The sequence below is a fragment of the Mesoplodon mirus genome (genome assembly GCF_964341445.2).
Source record: "Mesoplodon mirus genome assembly, chromosome: 8".
NCBI classification, from domain to species: domain Eukaryota; kingdom Metazoa; phylum Chordata; class Mammalia; order Artiodactyla; family Ziphiidae; genus Mesoplodon; species Mesoplodon mirus.
Window position 1 is genome coordinate 44,726,544 of NC_138984.1, and position 19,769 is coordinate 44,746,312.

General features: G+C 39.3%; 1 protein-coding gene across 1 annotated transcript in view; it reads right to left on the reverse strand.

Moving 5' to 3' along the window:
• The window catches only part of MFSD6 (major facilitator superfamily domain containing 6), a 71,522-nt gene that overhangs the window by 11,609 nt on the left and 40,144 nt on the right, over positions 1–19,769 (reverse strand). The window contains exon 3 of the mRNA XM_082631123.1: positions 11,258–11,355. Coding sequence (XP_082487249.1) covers positions 11,258–11,355 — 98 coding nt within the window. The remainder of the gene's footprint in view (positions 1–11,257; positions 11,356–19,769) is intronic.

A 19,769-nucleotide genomic window follows, 5' to 3' on the forward strand; every position in this document is an offset into this window, starting at 1 on the left:
GAGTTGAAGAGATGCAGCTGACAGTCTGGGGAGACCAAGGCAGCTGGAGCTCCAGGTCAGAGTACCAGAGAGGAGAGAGTTTCACAGAAACTCCAGAGATGTGCAGATGGTTTCCCCCAATATTCAGCAGAGTACTGATGAGCAAGAGCGTGTATAGAAACTACCCAAAGCCAGGGAAAGAACCGCCCAAAAGCATTACAGAAAGCATTCCTCAGAACCCATCCAGGGCTGGGAATAATACCTGTTTCCACCAGCCAAACTGGAAAAACTCGTGATTCCTGGGATTGGTACAGTACTCAAAAGGGTCTTGTGTTAGTATTATGAAAGTTAGCCCTAGTTTAAACACTGCTCTGGTACCATCTAAGTAATGTTAATTAAAAGTAAGACTCAAAAGGATCACACTAGTTCCAAGTAATCTAGGTGTGTCCCAGAACAAAGCTCAAGAATATTTGTAGGAATACAAAACTATCCAGCACCTAACAAGGTAAAATTCACAATGTCAGACATATAATCAAATTACCAGGATGATTTTACTTAAGTAGATCCATAATAGAATAAACACTATTTTCACTGGGTATATTAGATTATATGCCCTATAGTAAACTGAGAAATATCAAAATAATTTTTCTTATATGTTTCAGTAATAATTTCAAGTAGGCTGTTTTTTAACTAGAAAGATGGAAGAGGCAGTATGCACACTTAATTTCCACAGAATTCCAATGAAGTATTTACTTTATCTGACAAAACAATTGCAGTACCTTAGATAATGCCAGCCTTCTCAGAATTGAATAATGCCTGGATAGAGTCTTAACTGTAAATGCTGACACAGTAGTACACAATTAAAATATTATATATTTTAGAGAATAGATTATTAAAGATGCTAACTCCATTTCTTTTCAGATATGCATAGTTTTTCATTAACACTAAGGAAAAAACTCAAAAATATTATGAGAAATAAAATGAAATTTATTCAACATTAATTAGATTCAATAGTAACATCCAGCATAGATTTTGGAAATTATTTCTTAAAGATGAATCATCAAAGACGTGAAACCACATCAAATGGTTGTCAATTAACTTTAATGGTGATGCCAAGTCTATTGTTATGTGTATGTTTGACCAATGAATTACAGGATTTACAAGTAGACAAAGATGGGTCTATGTATTTATGTGACCAAAACAGTAACAAATATATTTTTGCTATAATTCTAGATCAAATATAATTCTAGCAGTTATTCTCTTAAATGTGAAGGCTTGGACACACACAAAATCTTCCAATAATAGGGTTTCTTTTTTTTTTTTTTTAATTCTAAGGGTTTTCTAAACCTTTGAGTCTTCTAAAATAATTAAAGCATTTTCCAGCAGGATGACTTAAATTAGGATACTTTTAAACTATTGTTAAAATTTGTTGGCTGGTATTAAGTGGCAGTTATAAAAGATTCTCTGTAGTTAGAATTCCAGAGTTTCCTCGTTGCTTTTTGGGGACTGATTAGATCATTGGAAACAACATTCTTTAAAGCAACTCAGGGCATTAACTGAAGGGAAAAATAGTAAAGCATTCAGTAAAAAATTTTTTCTCTGGTACTAAAAGCAGACGAACGAAAGCCATTTGGCTTGTATGTTCCAACATTTTCCAAGGTAGATGTAGAATTAAAATTGGTTTCTCTGAAACCTTTATTTCAAAATATCATGTAAATAGAAGAATCCATATTACTTCCTAGAAAAGAATTAGCAAATGTAAATCCACAAGAGGGGATTGGGTTGATAACAATACCTTGTATACAAATGACAATTGTGGAGTTTTGCTTCTTGTTCTTAAACTTGAAAATGCAACCTAGTAATCATGTTAATAATCTGAAGCTCTTGCCAATATTTTTACTACACTTGTGTTCTGGTCCTCTATAATAAAGCAATCTAGAAATCTAAAAAAAAAAAATTCCACCATTTTCCGTATTTGTAAAATTGTATTTTAGGTATTAAACAACTTTCCTTTAAAATTTAGAGGGTAAAAGATATCATAAGCAGAAAAAAGAAAATGTTTCTACTTCTTTCCCTTTTATTAGAGAACCGTGAAAAAGGAGTAGGTGATTATTCTCTACATGATGAAATAAATAAGCAAATGTATTGTGTCACTGGGAAATGTGTTTACCCTAGAGCTATACCTTTTTTTAATTTTTTTTTGCGGTACGCGGGCCTCTCACTGTTGTGGCCTCTCCCGTTGAGGCGCACAGGCTCCGGACACGCAGGCTCAGCGGCCATGGCTCAGGAGCCCAGCTGCTCCGCGGCATGTGGGATTTTCCTGGGGCACGAACCCATGTCCCCTGCATCGGCAGGCGAACTCTCAACCACTGCACCACCAGGGAAGCCCTAGAGCTATACCTTTTTAAACCTTTTAGTATGAGGTAACTAAGTTGGTGGATCAAACAGTAAGAATAAAAGGATGTTACCCCCGTGACTGACACTTGTAACAAAGGCACATGATTTGACTCTCCTTGCAATATGTTATTAACTCTTCCTTGGCTACTTGTTACAAAACTACTGATAATTTTGAGTGGCAATTCAACACCATATGTTAACTGACAACAAATAACGCTGGAAGACCACGTAGGTCATGGAAACTGAGCTTCTCAGTCCTTTCTTACCTTTACTGGAGTCCCTCGGGATTACCTTCCAGGCTAACAGAAACTCAGAGATATTTTCACACCACTTACTGCCAAGACCTTAACTGTCTGTGAATACACTACATTTGAGTAACCTAGAACCATTAGAAATAATTATGATTAACATTTAATTTCTCTCATTAATAACGTTATTATAGCAGCTTACTCTACCAGGAGCTGTGCTACGTATTTTACAAAGATTATCTCCTTTATTCTTCCTAGTAATATGTACCATTTTTTTCTTCATTTTCCAAAAAGGTACAGAGAGATTAAAAGTGCCTTGTTCAAAGTGACACAGACAATAGGGTAGTGGAACAGGATTTGAACCCAGGGTGTCTAAGCTCGGAACTTCAGTGCTTAAGTACTATACTATACATCCTCATAACCACTGTTAAAAGTATTCTATAATAAATGTAATCATCTAATTTGAGAGGTTTTCTTGATAATATCAAACATGCCCAATAATCTATCAATTTTTTTTAAATGTACATTCTTACTACCTTCTTCCCCTCCATCCTAAAAGAGTTCACATCACACATAATATCAAGTTTTTTATATGCCCCAAGTAACTCTTTACCTTATAATATTCAATATTCTTTTATTTATTTATTTATTTTTATTAGTTTCTGCTTTATAACAAAGTGAATCAGTCATACATATACATCTGTTCCCACATCCCTTCCCTCTTGCATCTCCCTCCCTCCCACCCTCCCTATCCCACCCCTCTAGGTGGTCACAAAGCACCAAGCTGATCTCCCTGTGCTATGCGGCTGCTTCCCACTAGCTATCTACCTTACGTTTGGTAGTGTATATATATCCATGCCTCTCTCTCGCTTTGTCACAGCTTACCCTTCCCCCTCCCCATATCCTCAAGTCCATTCTCAAGTAGGTCTGTGTCTTTATTCCTGTTTTACCCCTAGGTTCTTCATGACATTTTTTTCCCTTAAATTCCATATATATGTTAGCATATGGTATTTGTCTTTCTCTTTCTGACTTACTTCACTCTGTATGACAGACTCTAGGTCTATCCACCTCATTACAAATAGCTCAGTTTCGTTTCTTTTTATGGCTGAGTAATATTCCATTGTATATATGTGCCACATCTTCTTTATCCATTCATCCGATGATGGACACTTAGGTTGTTTCCATCTCCGGGCTATTGTGAATAGAGCTGCAGTGAACATTGTGGTACATGTCTCTTTTTGAATTATGGTTTTCTCAGGGTATATGCCTAGTATTGGGATTGCTGGGTCATATGGTAGTTCTATTGTTAGTTTTTTAAGGAACCTCCATACCTGATCCTGCAACATGAATTTCAAGATTGTTCAGTCTTGGCCCACAAGAATGCTCTATTGCAATACATGGCATGTATTGATATGAACAAGAAAATATCCTTTCTTCCCAAGAAGACAGCTGCTTTTTGTACAGTGCTGCTTGGCTTGGGGAAATCACATCATAATGTCTGGGAGGGGTGAGAACTGATGCGGTATCCGGGAACTAGTCTTGTTTTGTTTTATTTTTCTTGCTCTGCCGCTGACTTGTGCTTACTGAACGAAACATACATATCCCTTTAGCAGTGGCACACTAAATCAGTTGTGACAAACCTTTTCCATTGACCAAAGCATACATTTCAATTAGCTCAGTGTACCTCTCAAATGCTGAGATTAAAAAAAGTTTCTGAAAGATCAACCTGGTAAAAACCAGTAAGAGACTACTCTTCAAAAAACAACACAAGAAAACAAAAACCAAACCAAAGCAAAAACAAACCCTCCACTGGGCAGGCAATAAAAGGAGTCAGTATTGGTTAAGGTAATGCTCCTGCTGTAAGAGAGAAACCTCAGAATCTTAGTGGTTTCACCCATGAGATGTTTTCTTTTCTTGCCCATATAAAGTCCAATGGTCAAGGGACAGGAAGAGTAGCAGCTCTGCTTCACATAGTCATTCAGGGACCCAGGCTGCAGGGACTCTGTCTTCTTCCTCACATGGTTACCCTGGGCACCGATATCCAGCAGAGGACGGAGGAGAGGATGGCACATGGAAAAGTTTATGGGCTGGGTTTAGAAGTGACACGTCATTCCTGCTTACATTCCACTGGGCAGAATCAGTCATATGCTCATACCTAACTGCAAGGAAGGCTAGGAAGTGGAGTCCAGTGTGTGTCCATGAAGAAAAGGAAATAGCAGGTGAACAACACGCCGGTATCTCTGCCAAAGTCAGGGCCACCAACAGCGGTGGACCTTCCAAAAAGAGTAGAGGACCCCACAAAGAGCAGGGGACCTGGCAGAAGCTTCATAAACCTTCTTGTGTCGCATGAAAGAGACTTTATATATGACACGCAACAATCAGCACTTCCATGCCCGCCCATGTGCAGCACTGCAAAGAATCTCCTGCATTCATTCACTCAACAGTCCTCACTGAGCACCCAGACCACGTGCCGGAGCCCTTGCTCTGCACTGAGACTGTGACAATATACAGAACACATGTTTAACCACCACTGAGCTTATAGTCTGGTGGGTGGAAGGGGGCAGGATTTACCTGAAGGAGGAGCAGACTGAGCTCCTTGAGGAGAACAAATATACCGGGACCTGGCACAGGGCTTGACACGTAACAGCCGCTGAGCAAAAGAGAGCTGAAATGAAACTGAGCAGGCAGTGGCCTGCGGGCTGGGATATGGGGCAGAAAGCACTTGTGGATAACAGGTACCCTGGGTAACAATGGAGAAAACTTCCAACTCCCACGTATGAGTAAAAATGGAAAGAAGAAATGAAGTTTCTATAAGCTTCACTTTGCAAGGTAAAAAAAGAAAGACATGTAAGTTGCTTTAAGAAAAAAATGTCTATAACCGATACAACAATGTTTTGGGGGCCTTCGTGAATTTTACATGCTGGCGTTATACCCTTGGCATACCTTAAAACAGGTCTTAGGAGACTGCCACCCCAAACTGCCTGTGTTTAAGGTCAAGACTTAACAACACTATATACTATATGCCCAATGTCTCCTCATAGCAAGCCACACATGAGAACTGCTTTTACAGCAAAGCCAGTAAAAATTTCACTTCCCCAAAGATAACTTTCAAAACACTGTACACTGACTAGTCATTTATGGCCAGGCTTTCATGCATAATTGCAATGTAACCTCTTAGGGTAGAATCTTCTAAGTTACATTTCCCCTGGTCCTGATTTTTATTATAACTTTTTATTTTACTTTTATTGCATGTTATTTAACATTTATTGAAGGCTAACTATGTGCCAGGTAATATGCTATATACTTTGCATAGAATAGTTTATTTAATACTCATATTAGCCTATTCCGTAGCACAAAAGTCTCAGAGGCTTAAAGTGATTAAGCAGCTTGCCTAAAGGACACAGAGCTTATAGGTAGGGGAGCTGGAATACAAGATAGTCTAATTCAAGCCTGAGCACTTTATGGTTTCCAGCTTACTGCATATTTTGGTAAGCTGTCTCAAATAATTTGTAGAATGAGGTGGGGACATAAGTTAAGTAAATGATTAAAACACACTGCTGTTTTTACAAATGTGCAATGGATGGCAGGATGGTATCCTAAGGAAAAAGCTAACATATTAAAGATTTAACTTTTAAATTTAGTTTTCAGCTTTCCTTCACATATTTATAAGCTTCTGAGATAGAACTTCCTCTATTATTCAAAAGCTTTAATAATTAGAAAATATCAACTATAGTACATTTTGCAGGGGACTGTGAAGTCAAACAACAAGCATTTACAGTATATCTTCCTGTGTGCATGCTTCTTTGGAGAATTCAAAAACTGTAAGGTGTGGTCTTTGCACTTAAGGGTTAAAACTAAGTCAGAAAGTAAAACTAGTATTTGTTAAATAAAATAATTGGGTAACAATTAAGTGCTAAACTGTGTAATACAGTCCATAACTCTGAGACCAATTCAGAAAAGGAAGAGCTAAGTGTCAGATGCAGTTTGCCAGAAAAGGATTCTTGCAGCAGAAGATATTTAAAATGAATTCTGAAGGGACAAAATAATGTCTATTTTTAAGAGATTGTATAAGAACTTTTAGTAACTGTAAAGCATGGGAATGATAAAGAATGAAACTGCTCTATTACAATTTATGACTATTCTGATTAAAAATTAACTTTAGCAGTAACATCAATGACATCCGTATGCCAATTTATTCACTGAAATACTAAACTTAGAGCATTTTGTATATCTTATATATTCATGTGACAAGCTACTTGTGTTTTAAGGGTTAAGTCAGACAGAAAATTTCCAATATGGATGATAATGGCCTGGAATCACGGCTAGAATTTCCACTGTCAGATAAGGGCTTCATTGTAATGCTGTCATAATTTCTCCATGTTCTTCCAGAACATGAGAGGAAGGAAAACATGATTCTCACTCGGCTGAGTAGGCATACTAAATAAGAGAGTAAAGCTTCATAAATGTCAGTTCAAGCCTTCCTACTGGTGACATTAAAAAACTATCTTTTGGGGGCTTCCCTGGTGGTGCAGTGGTTGAGAGTCCGCCTGCCGATGTAGGGGACACGGTTCGTGCCCCAGTCCGGGGGGGTCCCGCATGCCGTGGAGTGGCTGGGCCCGTGAGCCATGGCCGCTGAGCCTGCGCGTCCGGAGCCTGTGCTCCGCAACGGGAGAGGCCGCAACAGTGAGAGGCCCGTGTACCGCAAAAAAACAAAACAAAACTATCTTTCATCATAATCTTAACCCGGATCCTACTGATCAAGCAATCTGCAGAGAAGGACGCAACACAGACCTCATTTTCACCCTTCAGTGCTTGAGCCATTAATTTGAGTATCACAAAAGGACCTCTTTAGTTACAGCAGCCCTGGTCTGGCCTTACTCTCCTTAAATACATTTTAATAGCAAAAATAATTTGAATCACATTCATCTCAAAGTCTTGCAAGGATTCACAACAAACACCGGCATAAAAATGAGCATAACAAATTTGACTTTGATTTTTATCAGAAGTGTGTACTCCGGATCACAATCAAGAATATGTTTAAATGCTTCTCGTACAGAAGTAAAGGAGAAAAACATGTGGGTTCTTAAAATGAGATCTTATCAATAAATATAAACCATCCTAATCCCTCCACTGCACCCAGCAATGCTTTTAGGCACTTAGACCCACTGTGTCTCTTTTTAAAATAAACTACAGGCTCCTTATGAGTAGGAAATACACCTTCTGCTTCTTTACATGGTGGCACCCATTGCCTACTGAATAACACGTTTGCTGCAAAAGACAAGTGAACGGCTAAAAGGCTGCGAGAGACACTGGCTACTAGACGTGAGAAAGATCATAGGAAAGAAACATCCTCATAATCCCCAACAGCCTTACCTTGACCCCAGAATAGATACCCACATAGCCTCCTTCCTAGGGGTCTAGAGAGGAGGAGATTTGCTTTATCCCCATCCCATCAGCTAATTATTACCAACATAGCCTGAGGAGACACACGCTGAGATGATGATCAAGAGCTTCAGGGAATGAAGGAGAACAAGGAATCTAACTCCATCAGCTACAGGTAACCCCGAAGAGGAAGAGGTGAGTAGCCAGAGATGGAATAAAGCACATCCCTTATCTCCTCCCCTTCCGTTGCTCCACTAGGTGGTACTAGTTCTCATGGTGTTTTGGGGATGAGGCCCCGGGTGAAAGGTTGAAGAGCTAGACCTCACCTCTATTTTTAAGAAGACCCTCTGTGTGGCGCTGGGGCCGGAATCAAAGAGTGGAAGTGCTGACTGTTCAGTGTCACGACCATCAGTGATGACAGCCAATGTCCTGCTTCCCCCCCCGCCCCCGCCACCTCCTAAGGCTGGGTCTTTGGAAATCGTCAGGTAGCAGTTCCAGTCAAGGGATTAAGGGGCATCTATCATGACAGTGGGCTTGTCCTGTACTTAAATCATTCCGTGTTTTGTCATCATTTCTTGTTTTACTGCATCCTAAGTAGAGCTGCCTTAAGCACAGGGACTTAAGTCATTTGGATGAGCCTTGTAGATTTGGAAGAATTCAGACTGGAAAAACAAACCTGTTCAGTCAGTGTTCCTGTGAAACAGGATTTATTCCACCTAGATAATCCACTGGTTTCCGTAGGGTGGGCATGGTCAAACAAAGGCAAGGGATTTTTTGTTGTACAGCCAAAACACTCGGCACTCACTTCTGCCAGGGAACGAAACCGTCTCCTCCAGTTTTAGACGCAAACAGCTCCGTGGAACTGGTCGCAGGGCCCTGTGTTAGATGCGGAGACTCCCCGTATTTACAGATTCCCCCTTTTTACTTGCTTCAGATCAGTAACTAGGTTTCTGCTGGCACGGGGGAAAGAAAATGAAACACAGAGGTATAAACTGTAGCCTGCCCCAGGAAGCAGGGATAACTGCCCTAAGGTGCACATAAATATGTATTATAAAAATATGTCCTGGGTCAGGAGCTTAGGACGACAAACCCATCGAGCCCTAGCCAAAGCCTCCCACTCAGGTTTCCTGAGATGCCATTCCGCTCTCCACGGCTGTGCTTTGGCACGTGGCTCTTCTCTGTGCCAAAATGTCTGCTTCTCTTTAGGCCACCGGGTGGGGTCCTGGTCACCCTTCAAAATCCAGCTTATCTGTGATTTCCTTGGGGAATCTTTTAATAATATCATCCTCCCACTCTCTGCTTCACAAAGCTAATCATTCCCTCCATGGAGCTCCTTCTCTGTTACCTGGCACATTTTTCTGATTCCATCTAACACACTGGGTAGCAATTATGTATTTATACATCTGGCTTCCAGAACAGACAGTGAGACCTTGAGGCCTAAGTTAATATATTGTTTTTTAATTATATTCCCAGCCCTCAGCATGCTGCGTGACTCTTGGTGGCTATTTAACATATCTTTAATAAATTAACAGGAAAAAAGACATTTTGGATTCACAACAGCATTTGTTTTTTCCCTTTTATAAAATTCTTCTCTTGTTATAAATGTCTTCTTTAACCACTGTTTTTAAAAAGCTTCTCTCTTTTGCTCTCTTTTCTTTTATATATATATATATATATATATATATATATTTATTTATTTATTTATTTGGCTGCACTAGGTCTTAGTTGCGGCACACAGGATCTTCAGTTGCGGCATGTGGGATCCAGTTCCCTGACCGGGGATCGAACCCAGGCCCCTTGCACTGGGAAGCGCAGTCTTAGCCACTGGACCACCAGGGAAGTCCCTGCTCTATTTTCTTAAGTCACTAATGCAAATCATCCTTTTTTATCTAATTCATATTAAATTAAAAGGAGAGAAAAAGGTATATGCATGTATTATTCATGTATTATTATAACAGGTATACCAGCTTTTTTGTTTTTTGTTGTGTTTTTTAAGTAAGAGTCTGCACGTGGTGTCATACCAATAAATAAAGCAGTTAAGTCAGGCGAGCACCCTGCCTCACAGAATAGAGTCAGAATTAGAGGTGGGAACCCCTAAGGCTGTGTTGCTTATACCTTGTTGTTGCACATTTCTTTCCTGCAGTTCATATTCTGTGCTTTGTTTTTCTTACATGACACAATACTGAGATATATGCCACACCTCAAGAAGACTATTCAAGAGTTCTAATTATTACAAACAATAATTTCTTACTATAAGACCAAATTTCCATTTTCTATATATTTATAAACAAAATCTCTTTTCATCATTTATACCACTGCATCAGACCTGAGAAAAGCACCTTTAAAGTGTGTACATATTTGAATTTTATAATTTTAATGTGACTATAAATTATGTCTCCTTTCAATTAGGATAGGTTTTTATTTTTTCATTGCCACGATGGGATTTGGTGAATGAGCTTTTGCATTTTATACATTTTGTTTAGATATGTAATTTTGAGTCTTTCATCTTAGATATTATGATAAAGAATTATGTTGATTATACAGCATTTGCATCCTCAGGGTTAGGGAAAATGACAATGGCAATCTATAAAGCTAATAAAATTGTATATAGTCATAGACTGTTTGGTACAATTAATGATTTAGGAGCCTGGGCAGCCCCGGAAGACCTCAACTCCAATGATGTTATCCTGAACCTTTATTTTAATCATAATGCCAATCACAAAATGGTTTAGCCAAGCTGCTAATAGAACTTCTCAGGATACAGTCTGGATTATATGAGCTAATGAATAGAAATCAATATATAAAGCTTGAGTTACAAATCACTAGAGGTGATCAAAGTAACTGAAGAAATATAATAATTATGACAACCTTTTTTTTTTTTGCAGTAAGTATAGTTAACCTACAAAAATACCAAAATCTTTAAAATATAAATCCTTTTATATTTAAAACCACCTTTGGATGTGTACACCTAACAACTGTACATGAGAGTTTATTGCAGAGTTCCTCTTTCTTTGTTTCAACACAAGGGTGTGGGAAATAATCCAGCTCTGTTTGGCTCAACAAACACAGAACACTCAGAGGAACTGAGGAACCAGCCCCCTGACGTAACCTGTTCCTTCACAACCACTTCAAACTCATATAAAACAGTGCCTCTACCCTTCCTTCGTAGAGTCAGATGCTGAGGGCCACTGAACTTTCATGTAGGCATAACTCAGGTAGAAAAATAATTCTAATTCCAACTGTTAACTTGCCTTGAAGAACTTCCATGGGGAGAACAGTCCAGGCATTTTCCAGGTAGGAAATATAAATATAGCGAGCCGTATTGCAGGCCAGGCCAATGTACAGAACCCTAAAAAAAGCAAAGGAAAATAAGTTGAGGTTCTGGTAGAGATACAAAACATGCAAATAGCACCTAGTTTTTCCCCTGCCCAAAACATCCATCATCCAGCAGACAGTGTTCCAAACTCAGAAGTGGGGAAGCTAAAGGACAATTAAATTTAACCATAAACTCTTAGGAATAAGAAAACTGCTTCTAACATATCTGCTCTCAGCCTTTTCAAAATGCTTGTTAATATAAAAGCAAACATCACCCTTCCTGAAACTTAATTAGTAGCAGAGATGATGCTTTTTTAAGATAGTCTGGGCATACTGCCATCTCTAATGACATTGCTGGCTTCCTTCCAGGTGGCTGTAGGGTAAATATGCCTGGGATTGTAGCCACTTCACTATGATGGGTGAAGGACAGGCTAAAAATGAGAACATGTGAATATGTGGTCCCGCTTGCAATACCCAAGACACCAAGCAGTTTCACAAAGAGACTCAAGGTCATTGAAAACTGTCATCCAATGATGAATAATAACTATTTGGAAATCAAACACTTTTTTGTATCAGTTCAATTGATACAAGTTCATTATTTTTTAAAAAATCCATGATATCACATGCTTACAAAATTGATAAATATATCTCAGCCTCTAGCTTTCACTCTCACAATCACCACCACCAAAATTATGAGTAAAAACAAAATAAAGGCCTAAAATGGTGAATGCAAGCATAAGGTTACCATCTCTCTCATTCTGAACTAGACAGGCTGTTTTGGAAGCAAACGGTGGCTACTTCTCTTTACAAAAACACAACCCAGGGGATTTCTTTTTCTTGGTTGTTTTCCATTTTCTGTTAATTTTCCCAACCTTAATGCTTTCCTTGTGTTCTAAATCCAAGTGGATGAAAACTAGAAGGTAAAAGAAATAAACCAATTTGACAATCAGTGGTATTTTCCTAATCTTACTCAACTGTATTTATATATTAAAATCATTCTTATAAACAGTGTCCTCTTTTTCCAACACCGGATCAAGGAAACGAAATGCTCTCGGGCATCCAGCTGGTATTAACTGCAAATATGGAGCAGAAAGAAATATGGGCAAAGACAACAAAAGGGTTGAGGGAGTGGGGATGGGATAGGAAATGGATATTAGAATGGATTTAGGAGCTCTTCAATAAGGAAAAGGTCTGGGTTGTCATATTCTTTGGACTTTATGCTTTTTACGTATATGTTTTGAAGAAAAAAGTATGTTTCAAAACTCTTTGATAAAAAGTTTGCTGAACAAACTTGCTATAAATCCATCAGCCAGGGTCCCAATGCTAGGAAACAGCAAGGAAAAGCCCACAGGAGATTAAAATGCAAAATACACTATACAAACACACAATTTACACAAATATGTTTCCTTCCAGGTTCTAAAGCAGCCCTGCTGATAACATCAACTTAGCCTAACTCATGGTCAGCAAACATTTTCTATAAAGGGCCATATAGTAAATAGGTCTTGTAGGTCTTTTGCAAATTCTCAACTCTGCTGCTGTGGCATGAAAGCAACCACAGACGACATGTAAATGAATAAGCATGGATGGCTGCCCCAATAAAATTCGAATTATGAACACTGAAATTTAAATTTCATGTAATTTTCATGTATCACAAAATAGTATTCTTGTGATTTTTTTTTCAACCACTTGAAAGTATAGAAACCTTTCTTAGTTCCTGGGTCCTACAAAACAGGCAGCAGGCCGGATTTGGCCCCTGGCCATAGCTTGCCAACCTCTGACCCAGCTCATTAGTTCTTATTAACTCTGCCTGTACATCAGATTTACTCGGGCAACTGTTAAAAACTACAGTGTCGAGGCCCATGGCACCCTCAGTTAAGGGTCTTTAGGATTGGAACTCAGGCTCTGTGCTTTTGAAAGCTCCCCAGGTTATTCACATACTGAGCCAAAGGTGGAGAACAACTGATCTAGCTCATTCTAAGCAGCTCCAGGTAATTCTTGCCCATAATCCCACCATAAAAAGATGTGGTACTACATCTTCCTTGTGTTCATATTGCCTATCTGATACCTTTCTTTTGAGCCCACTTCTGAATCAGGGTTACCATGACAACCGCTATTCTATCCATGCCACAGTCCACAGGGCCTGGCCCTAAGTAACCCATAAGAGGTAGGCTGCGCTATGCCTTCAAACCTCTCTCTACCCACGTGGAATTCAGCCTCTGGAGTCTGTAATTTCTCGGACCCTTAGGTCTCGGATTGCCACCAACCAGCCCAGTGACTCCGAGCTTGACATACCTTTCAGTTCTTTTCCATGTTTCTAATCTCACAACTGATAGTTCTTTGGGACCAAACAGGGGCCGTAAAGGTGAAAACACAAAATCAGAAGTATCCAGCGCAAATTACTTCATCTCTTAGAACCTCAATTTCCTCATATATCAAGCAGACAACAACATCAACTCAGCAGGCTTGTAATAATTACAACACAGTGAGTTGCCCATAATAAGCACTCAATGAAAGGTATTATTATTACTATTCTTATTATTATTTTAAAGAAAAGTGTCCAAGTATCCTTCTTTTTTCTGATAAAACTTTTATCCCAAAATTCCAAAAGAGAGGACACTAGCATTCCTCCCTCACCAACCATTCTGGCAAAGCCGGTGGCTTAAAAAAATCGGCAAGTGTAAAGTGATGAGCAGAAAGGAAGGCAGCATTTTGATCTATGAAAAGGGAAAGAAGTAGACAACATATTTATTGAATAATCACTGAAAAGTATTGCAGCAACCTGAGAATCTCTTTAATGTCTGAATGGGATATTTAAACTGCCGTAGTATTCACTGTTATGGGCTGAACTGTGTCCCCTCCAAAATTCATATGTTGAAGGTCTAAGTCCTAACCCCCAGTATCTCAGAGTGTGGCTAGATATGGCGATAGGGCCTTTAAAGAGGTGATGAAGGTGAAATGATGTAATATGGGTGGGCCCTAATCCAACATGACTAGGGTCCTGGTGAGAAGAGATTAGGACAGCGACAGACACAGAGGGAAGACCAGGTGAAGACACTGGAAGACAAGCCAAGGAGAGAAGTCCTCAGAAGACATACATCCTGCCAACACCTTGACCTTGGACTTTTAGCTTCCAGAACTGTAAGGAAATAAAATTTCTGTTTTTTAAAGCCAATCTGTGGTGCTTTGTTATGGTAGCCCTAGGAAATGAATACATGCACACTCATGAAATTAAGGATTTGCTAATAAAAAGGAATTTATAATATGTTTTACTAGATCATCTTCTGGACAAATTCTTTATGCTGAATATAGAGCATATGTTTGGAGTCCTAGAGTTTGCCTGAGCATTAAGAGGTCTGGAAATACAGAAAAATAGTCTGAAAAATGCCTCTCAAAAAATGTTCAATACAGAGACCCATTGAACACCTACAGTGAAATAGCTCAGAAACAACATCATTGCTTTCCTATTTCACAACAAGAAGTCAGTAAGTATAAAAGTAGACAAGAAATAAAGACAATTTTAGAGCAGGTGTTATAGATAACTGATCTATAAAGAACACAACTGGTAAAGAGCAGATGATTCAGCAGAAAACACTACACCATGGAAAACCGAAATCACTGGTCAAACTCCTTGATTCTTTATTTGAGCAAAATATAATGGTAGGAGAAAAGTACTTATGAGTTTCTAATTTCTTACAAAACCACAACCCACAGTGTTGACAGGATAAGTTGATTGGTGATTATCTTATAATGAAACTGGTACTTGTTTTGTTTTGTTTTGTTTTTCAGAAAGACAGTATTCAAGATACAGAAGCAATTAATTGTGAGTCATCCTGCAATTCCTAACAGAGTGTGAATTAATTATGATGCCCTACTTTTCTAATTTAAACCATCTATAACATGGCTGAATAACCCCTGAGAACATTTCTAAATTACAAAGAACATGAATTTTGCTCAATAAACATTAACTGAGATACCACTATGTAACATACACTGTGCTGGATGAAAGGGAATAAAAATGAAGAGAAATCCTCCTTGCCTGCAAGGAACTTAGTCTAGTGGGGAGACAGGCACAGAAGCAAATAAGTTAAATACAATACCCTAAGAGGTCTGCACGAAGTGCTACGGCTGCACAAAGGAGAGGTTCTTAGCTACCCCTGGGGGTCCCAGGACACTTGGGTTAGAAGCAAACGGACAAAGGAGGAGGGATGAGCATCACAGGCAGAGGGAATAGAAAGGTTAACCATAAAATCTCAAGCATTTGCAGGCAGAGAGGGTATTTGAACGATATAAGAAGGATCAAAGTCTAAGGACTTATGAAGAGATGAGTGAACTTTTCCAGCCCAGATCCAATCTGGAAATTAATCTCTGTTCCAGAGACAATACAGGTTATGAGCAGCAGAGAAAGATTTAAGTAGGATTATCCTACAATGCTCTCAGATGTATGAGATGAAAGGGCAACACCACGCAAAGAGATCCCATTCTCAGCCCAATGAGTAATTGGCAGCAAGCATGTTGCAAAGCCTCTAATGGAGAAACAGAAAAGTTCCTCAAAAAAGAAAAAACACTGGATGAAAACAAAATGCCCTGGATAAGGATGGTTCTTATCAACCAGACAGGGAGCATTTGCAGATGGAGTCTGAACATGCGCTCAGCCTGTGGTACAAGCCCTCGCACAAAGACACCGTGTTCCAACGCACAGAAGTGTTGCTCCAGGGCTGGGTGGAGATGCAGACAGACGAGCAACGAACCAGGATTCAGAAAGTAATATTTTGACAGGTTACAGGCCATTGGGACAATGTCCTCAGCTAGAGGACAATGTCATCTAGCTAGAGTTTCATTAGGAACACCAGGTCCTAATGGGGAAGAAGTGGTCATTAGTACTAGGTACTTGGAGCACAGTCTACTCTTTGCCTCATGGATGAATCAGCTTAGGTTTTCTGTATGGTAAACAGTATATGGACTCACCCTTAGGCTGGGTCCCATCATTCCCAGGTCATCCTTTTATGGTTTATATGAACTTGTCAGTAAAAAAAAAAAAAAAGTTCTTTCAGATATTGCTACAGATGTCTTTCTAGAGCAGACAGACATCAGCTGCTAATTAAGGTCAGGATTCTGGTGCTTAATGCAAGCATTCACTGTAAGCAGTGCCCTCCTCCCCAAGAATGAAGCTTACTTCCAGCATAATCACCTAACACTGACAACCTTATAGTAAGATGATGTTCCCGATTGTCAGCTTTAAAAGGTAGGAAAATGTAAATCCAAACTCTTTAGAAGATAACTAAAATAGAAGGTTTAAGCCTTGAAGAGTTAAATTTTAGTCTCAAAAATTACTGTTTTTTCATATTCATCCCCCTCCTCCCAACCAACCTGCATGATGTAATGTCACTGTGGGTGTCCTCCCAGGATTTCTCTGCCTCTATGTAGCAGAATAGGGTTTTACTGTCACTGTCTGGAATCTCTTGTCCTGCCTCCCCTTTCTTGTCCTCTCTACCCTGTGTCCCATACCCAGGGCTGGCTGGCTTGAGCGGATCCTAGCTGGCATTCCTTGGAATTCCCACCCTAAGCAGAGGGCCCGAGCTACCACCACGGGACACTTCTCACGCCACAGTGGTAGCAAAAGCAACCAGACAAGATGTGGCCAAGAGTCAATGACCTGGGCAACATGTGGCAGGAGCTGTCACACCTCATGCCCGGTGCTTACCTAGCAGTGGCAGAGCTGATGACACACCTGTTCCTTCTTCCAAGACATGACTTTGGGCACTAGTATCTCCGATTGTGAGTCCTACCCTTGAAAGTGCTCATCTCTTCTAAGAAGCCATCTCAAATGTCCCCAGGTATAACTGATCCTATCTCACCATCTCAAATGTCCCCAGGTATAACTCTTCCTCTGTTATACTCTTTGTTTCCATTAGAGTACTTGTCACAATCTACAAGTGCTATACACAGAAGACCGTGAGTTCCTGGGAGGCAGGGACTGTGTCTTTTTCTTCTTGTACTCAAAAGGAGCCTGCCTTGCCCAAGCGCTCAGTGAATTATAGTAAAGTAATGTAATATAATCTTATGTAAATGGATAAAACATGAGGACAAAAAGAAGCACTAGTCTCATGAAAACAGCGTTTCTCGAGGGGCCACTATCATTTTGGATGCTATCATTCTTTATCATATGGGACCCACCCATTCACCGGGGGATGTTTAGGATCCTGGCCCTTGGGCGCTAAGTGACAGTCTCTGAAAAAACTAAAATGCCCTCTCACACATTTCTGAACACCTCCTATGGGGAAGCACTAGATAAAGTCCCTTAAAACAAAGGCCTCCTGGTCACTGTATCATAAAATGTCCTCTGTGTGTGTGTGTCTCCATATTCAAGTTATATTAGTACCTAAACAAAATCTAGAAGGAGACAGACACCAAACCATGATCAATGGTTACCTTGGAGATTTGTGATTATAGACCATTCATTGTCTAAGGAGGTATTTCTATAGATTTTGAGTTTGCATAGTGAGTTATGTACTTTTTGAAAATCATGTAAAAATAAACATTTAAAAGATGGGGAAAAAAACTATCAAATTAGGCATGGGAAGGCAGCCATTAAAAACTTAGGTTAAAATAATAAAAAAACTAATAGAATTCTGCACCCAAATTGTTTTTAAAGTATCTTTATGTCTGTGTTCCACACAAAAGAAACCAAAACTGATGGAAATCATAACCCCAATAACAGAATCACTTTCAAAGAAAAGGTCTGGCCCTACAACCAAAGATTAGCAAATGTTTTTATATTTTTGTGTTTCAAAATGTTGAAGCTGTGAATACGTTACATCTTATCATTAATCCACCAACCACTAACGATTTGATACCGTCACCTAAAGCGAGCTAAAGTCACTGCAGAACAGTAAGTACAGCACTGTAATGCTCACGTCAGGGAAGGAGAGTTACATACACATGTGTGCACTTACATGTGAAGAGACTATCTCTGGAAGAAGACACTAGAACCTCATATCACTGATGGGCTCTGGGTGGGGGCTGGAGCTGGGGGACTGTCCCAAAGGTGGGAGAGAGACTTTACTGAGTATCTTTTAGAACTCTTGAATTTCTTCCCATGTGTATATCTACTTTCTCAAAGAATAGAGATTAGTCACTGTGCTTCATGTGGCTATAAATAGGCACAGTAAATGATGTATGATGCTTGACCCATGGTTTTCCAACCTGAAGGGATCATTATCTGGGTTTCTACTTTGGTTCAAAAATAATACAACATTCTAGCTTAATTAATATTCAATATTATTTCTATCTTTTGAATCTGTTATGAGATTGGGTGTAAGTCAAAGTTTCATACAAATAGTTAAGAAAGGCACATGAACTATTCAGCATTGCCATGATTGTGTTCTTTCTGGACAAAGGAAATTGGCAGTCTATAGAGATAAACTTAAGAAAAGTATTCATTTGGTTCAAGAGCCACTTGGATCATCAGAAAGTATTATATGTAATACAATGGGAACCTTTGAATCAAAACCGCTAAGAACAACCAAAAAAAAGATTCTCTTATAAAACACCTTTTTTGGTAGATTACCTGGCACAGCGCGCCACCTCGCTTCTGTCCTCTAGCCACGTGAATTCCCAGTGGACCCACTGGGCCACCGTCCCCACCCATCCCTACCTGTGACCTGATTCCTACTCGTCCTTCAGATCTCACTCAGCTCCTTACACAAGATCACAGCATCACGTGCCTCTCCTCATAACCCTTAGCTCCGTTGTAACTGGACATGGACCACTTGACTGTATGCTCCATGCAGAGTGATGTCTATTTCATATCATGTTGGCTCAGATTTATCTCGTGTGCTTGACACATAGCAGGCACTCAATAAATACTCATGGACTAGAGGGAAAATATAAATACTTTAAACAGAACATCACACAACAAATATTTATTGAATGAACATACTCTGTGTTAAGTGCCAGGCATATGGTAGTGAACACGATATAAATGTAAACTATGCATATACTATACTTGTAATTATATGTGTATGTAGGCACCTATTATATTGGTAATTATATATGCATACTTGTAATTATATATATATGTATAATAAGATACTTGATCATGGTATAGGAATAAGTGATGGGTATGTGAAAGAATGAATTGACTTATAAGAGGCCTAGAAATAGAATGATTAAAAAAGTGGATGTCCACATTTGGCAATATTTTTGATTAATGTTAACAGGCTATGCTCGAAGATAAATATTCAGTCATTTATGTGGACAAGGAATAGTTCAATGAATAGCTGACTATAGTTTGCTTTTGCAGGGCATCCTGAAGCACCATGCAATGGATCCTCAACACATGTGCACAAGCAGATAACAAGGATCTCGGGTACCCACAAGCCTATCTCACCAGAATAAGAGTTAGCATGTAAGCCACAAAGCTCAAAGAGTCAGTGGCACTGCCATACC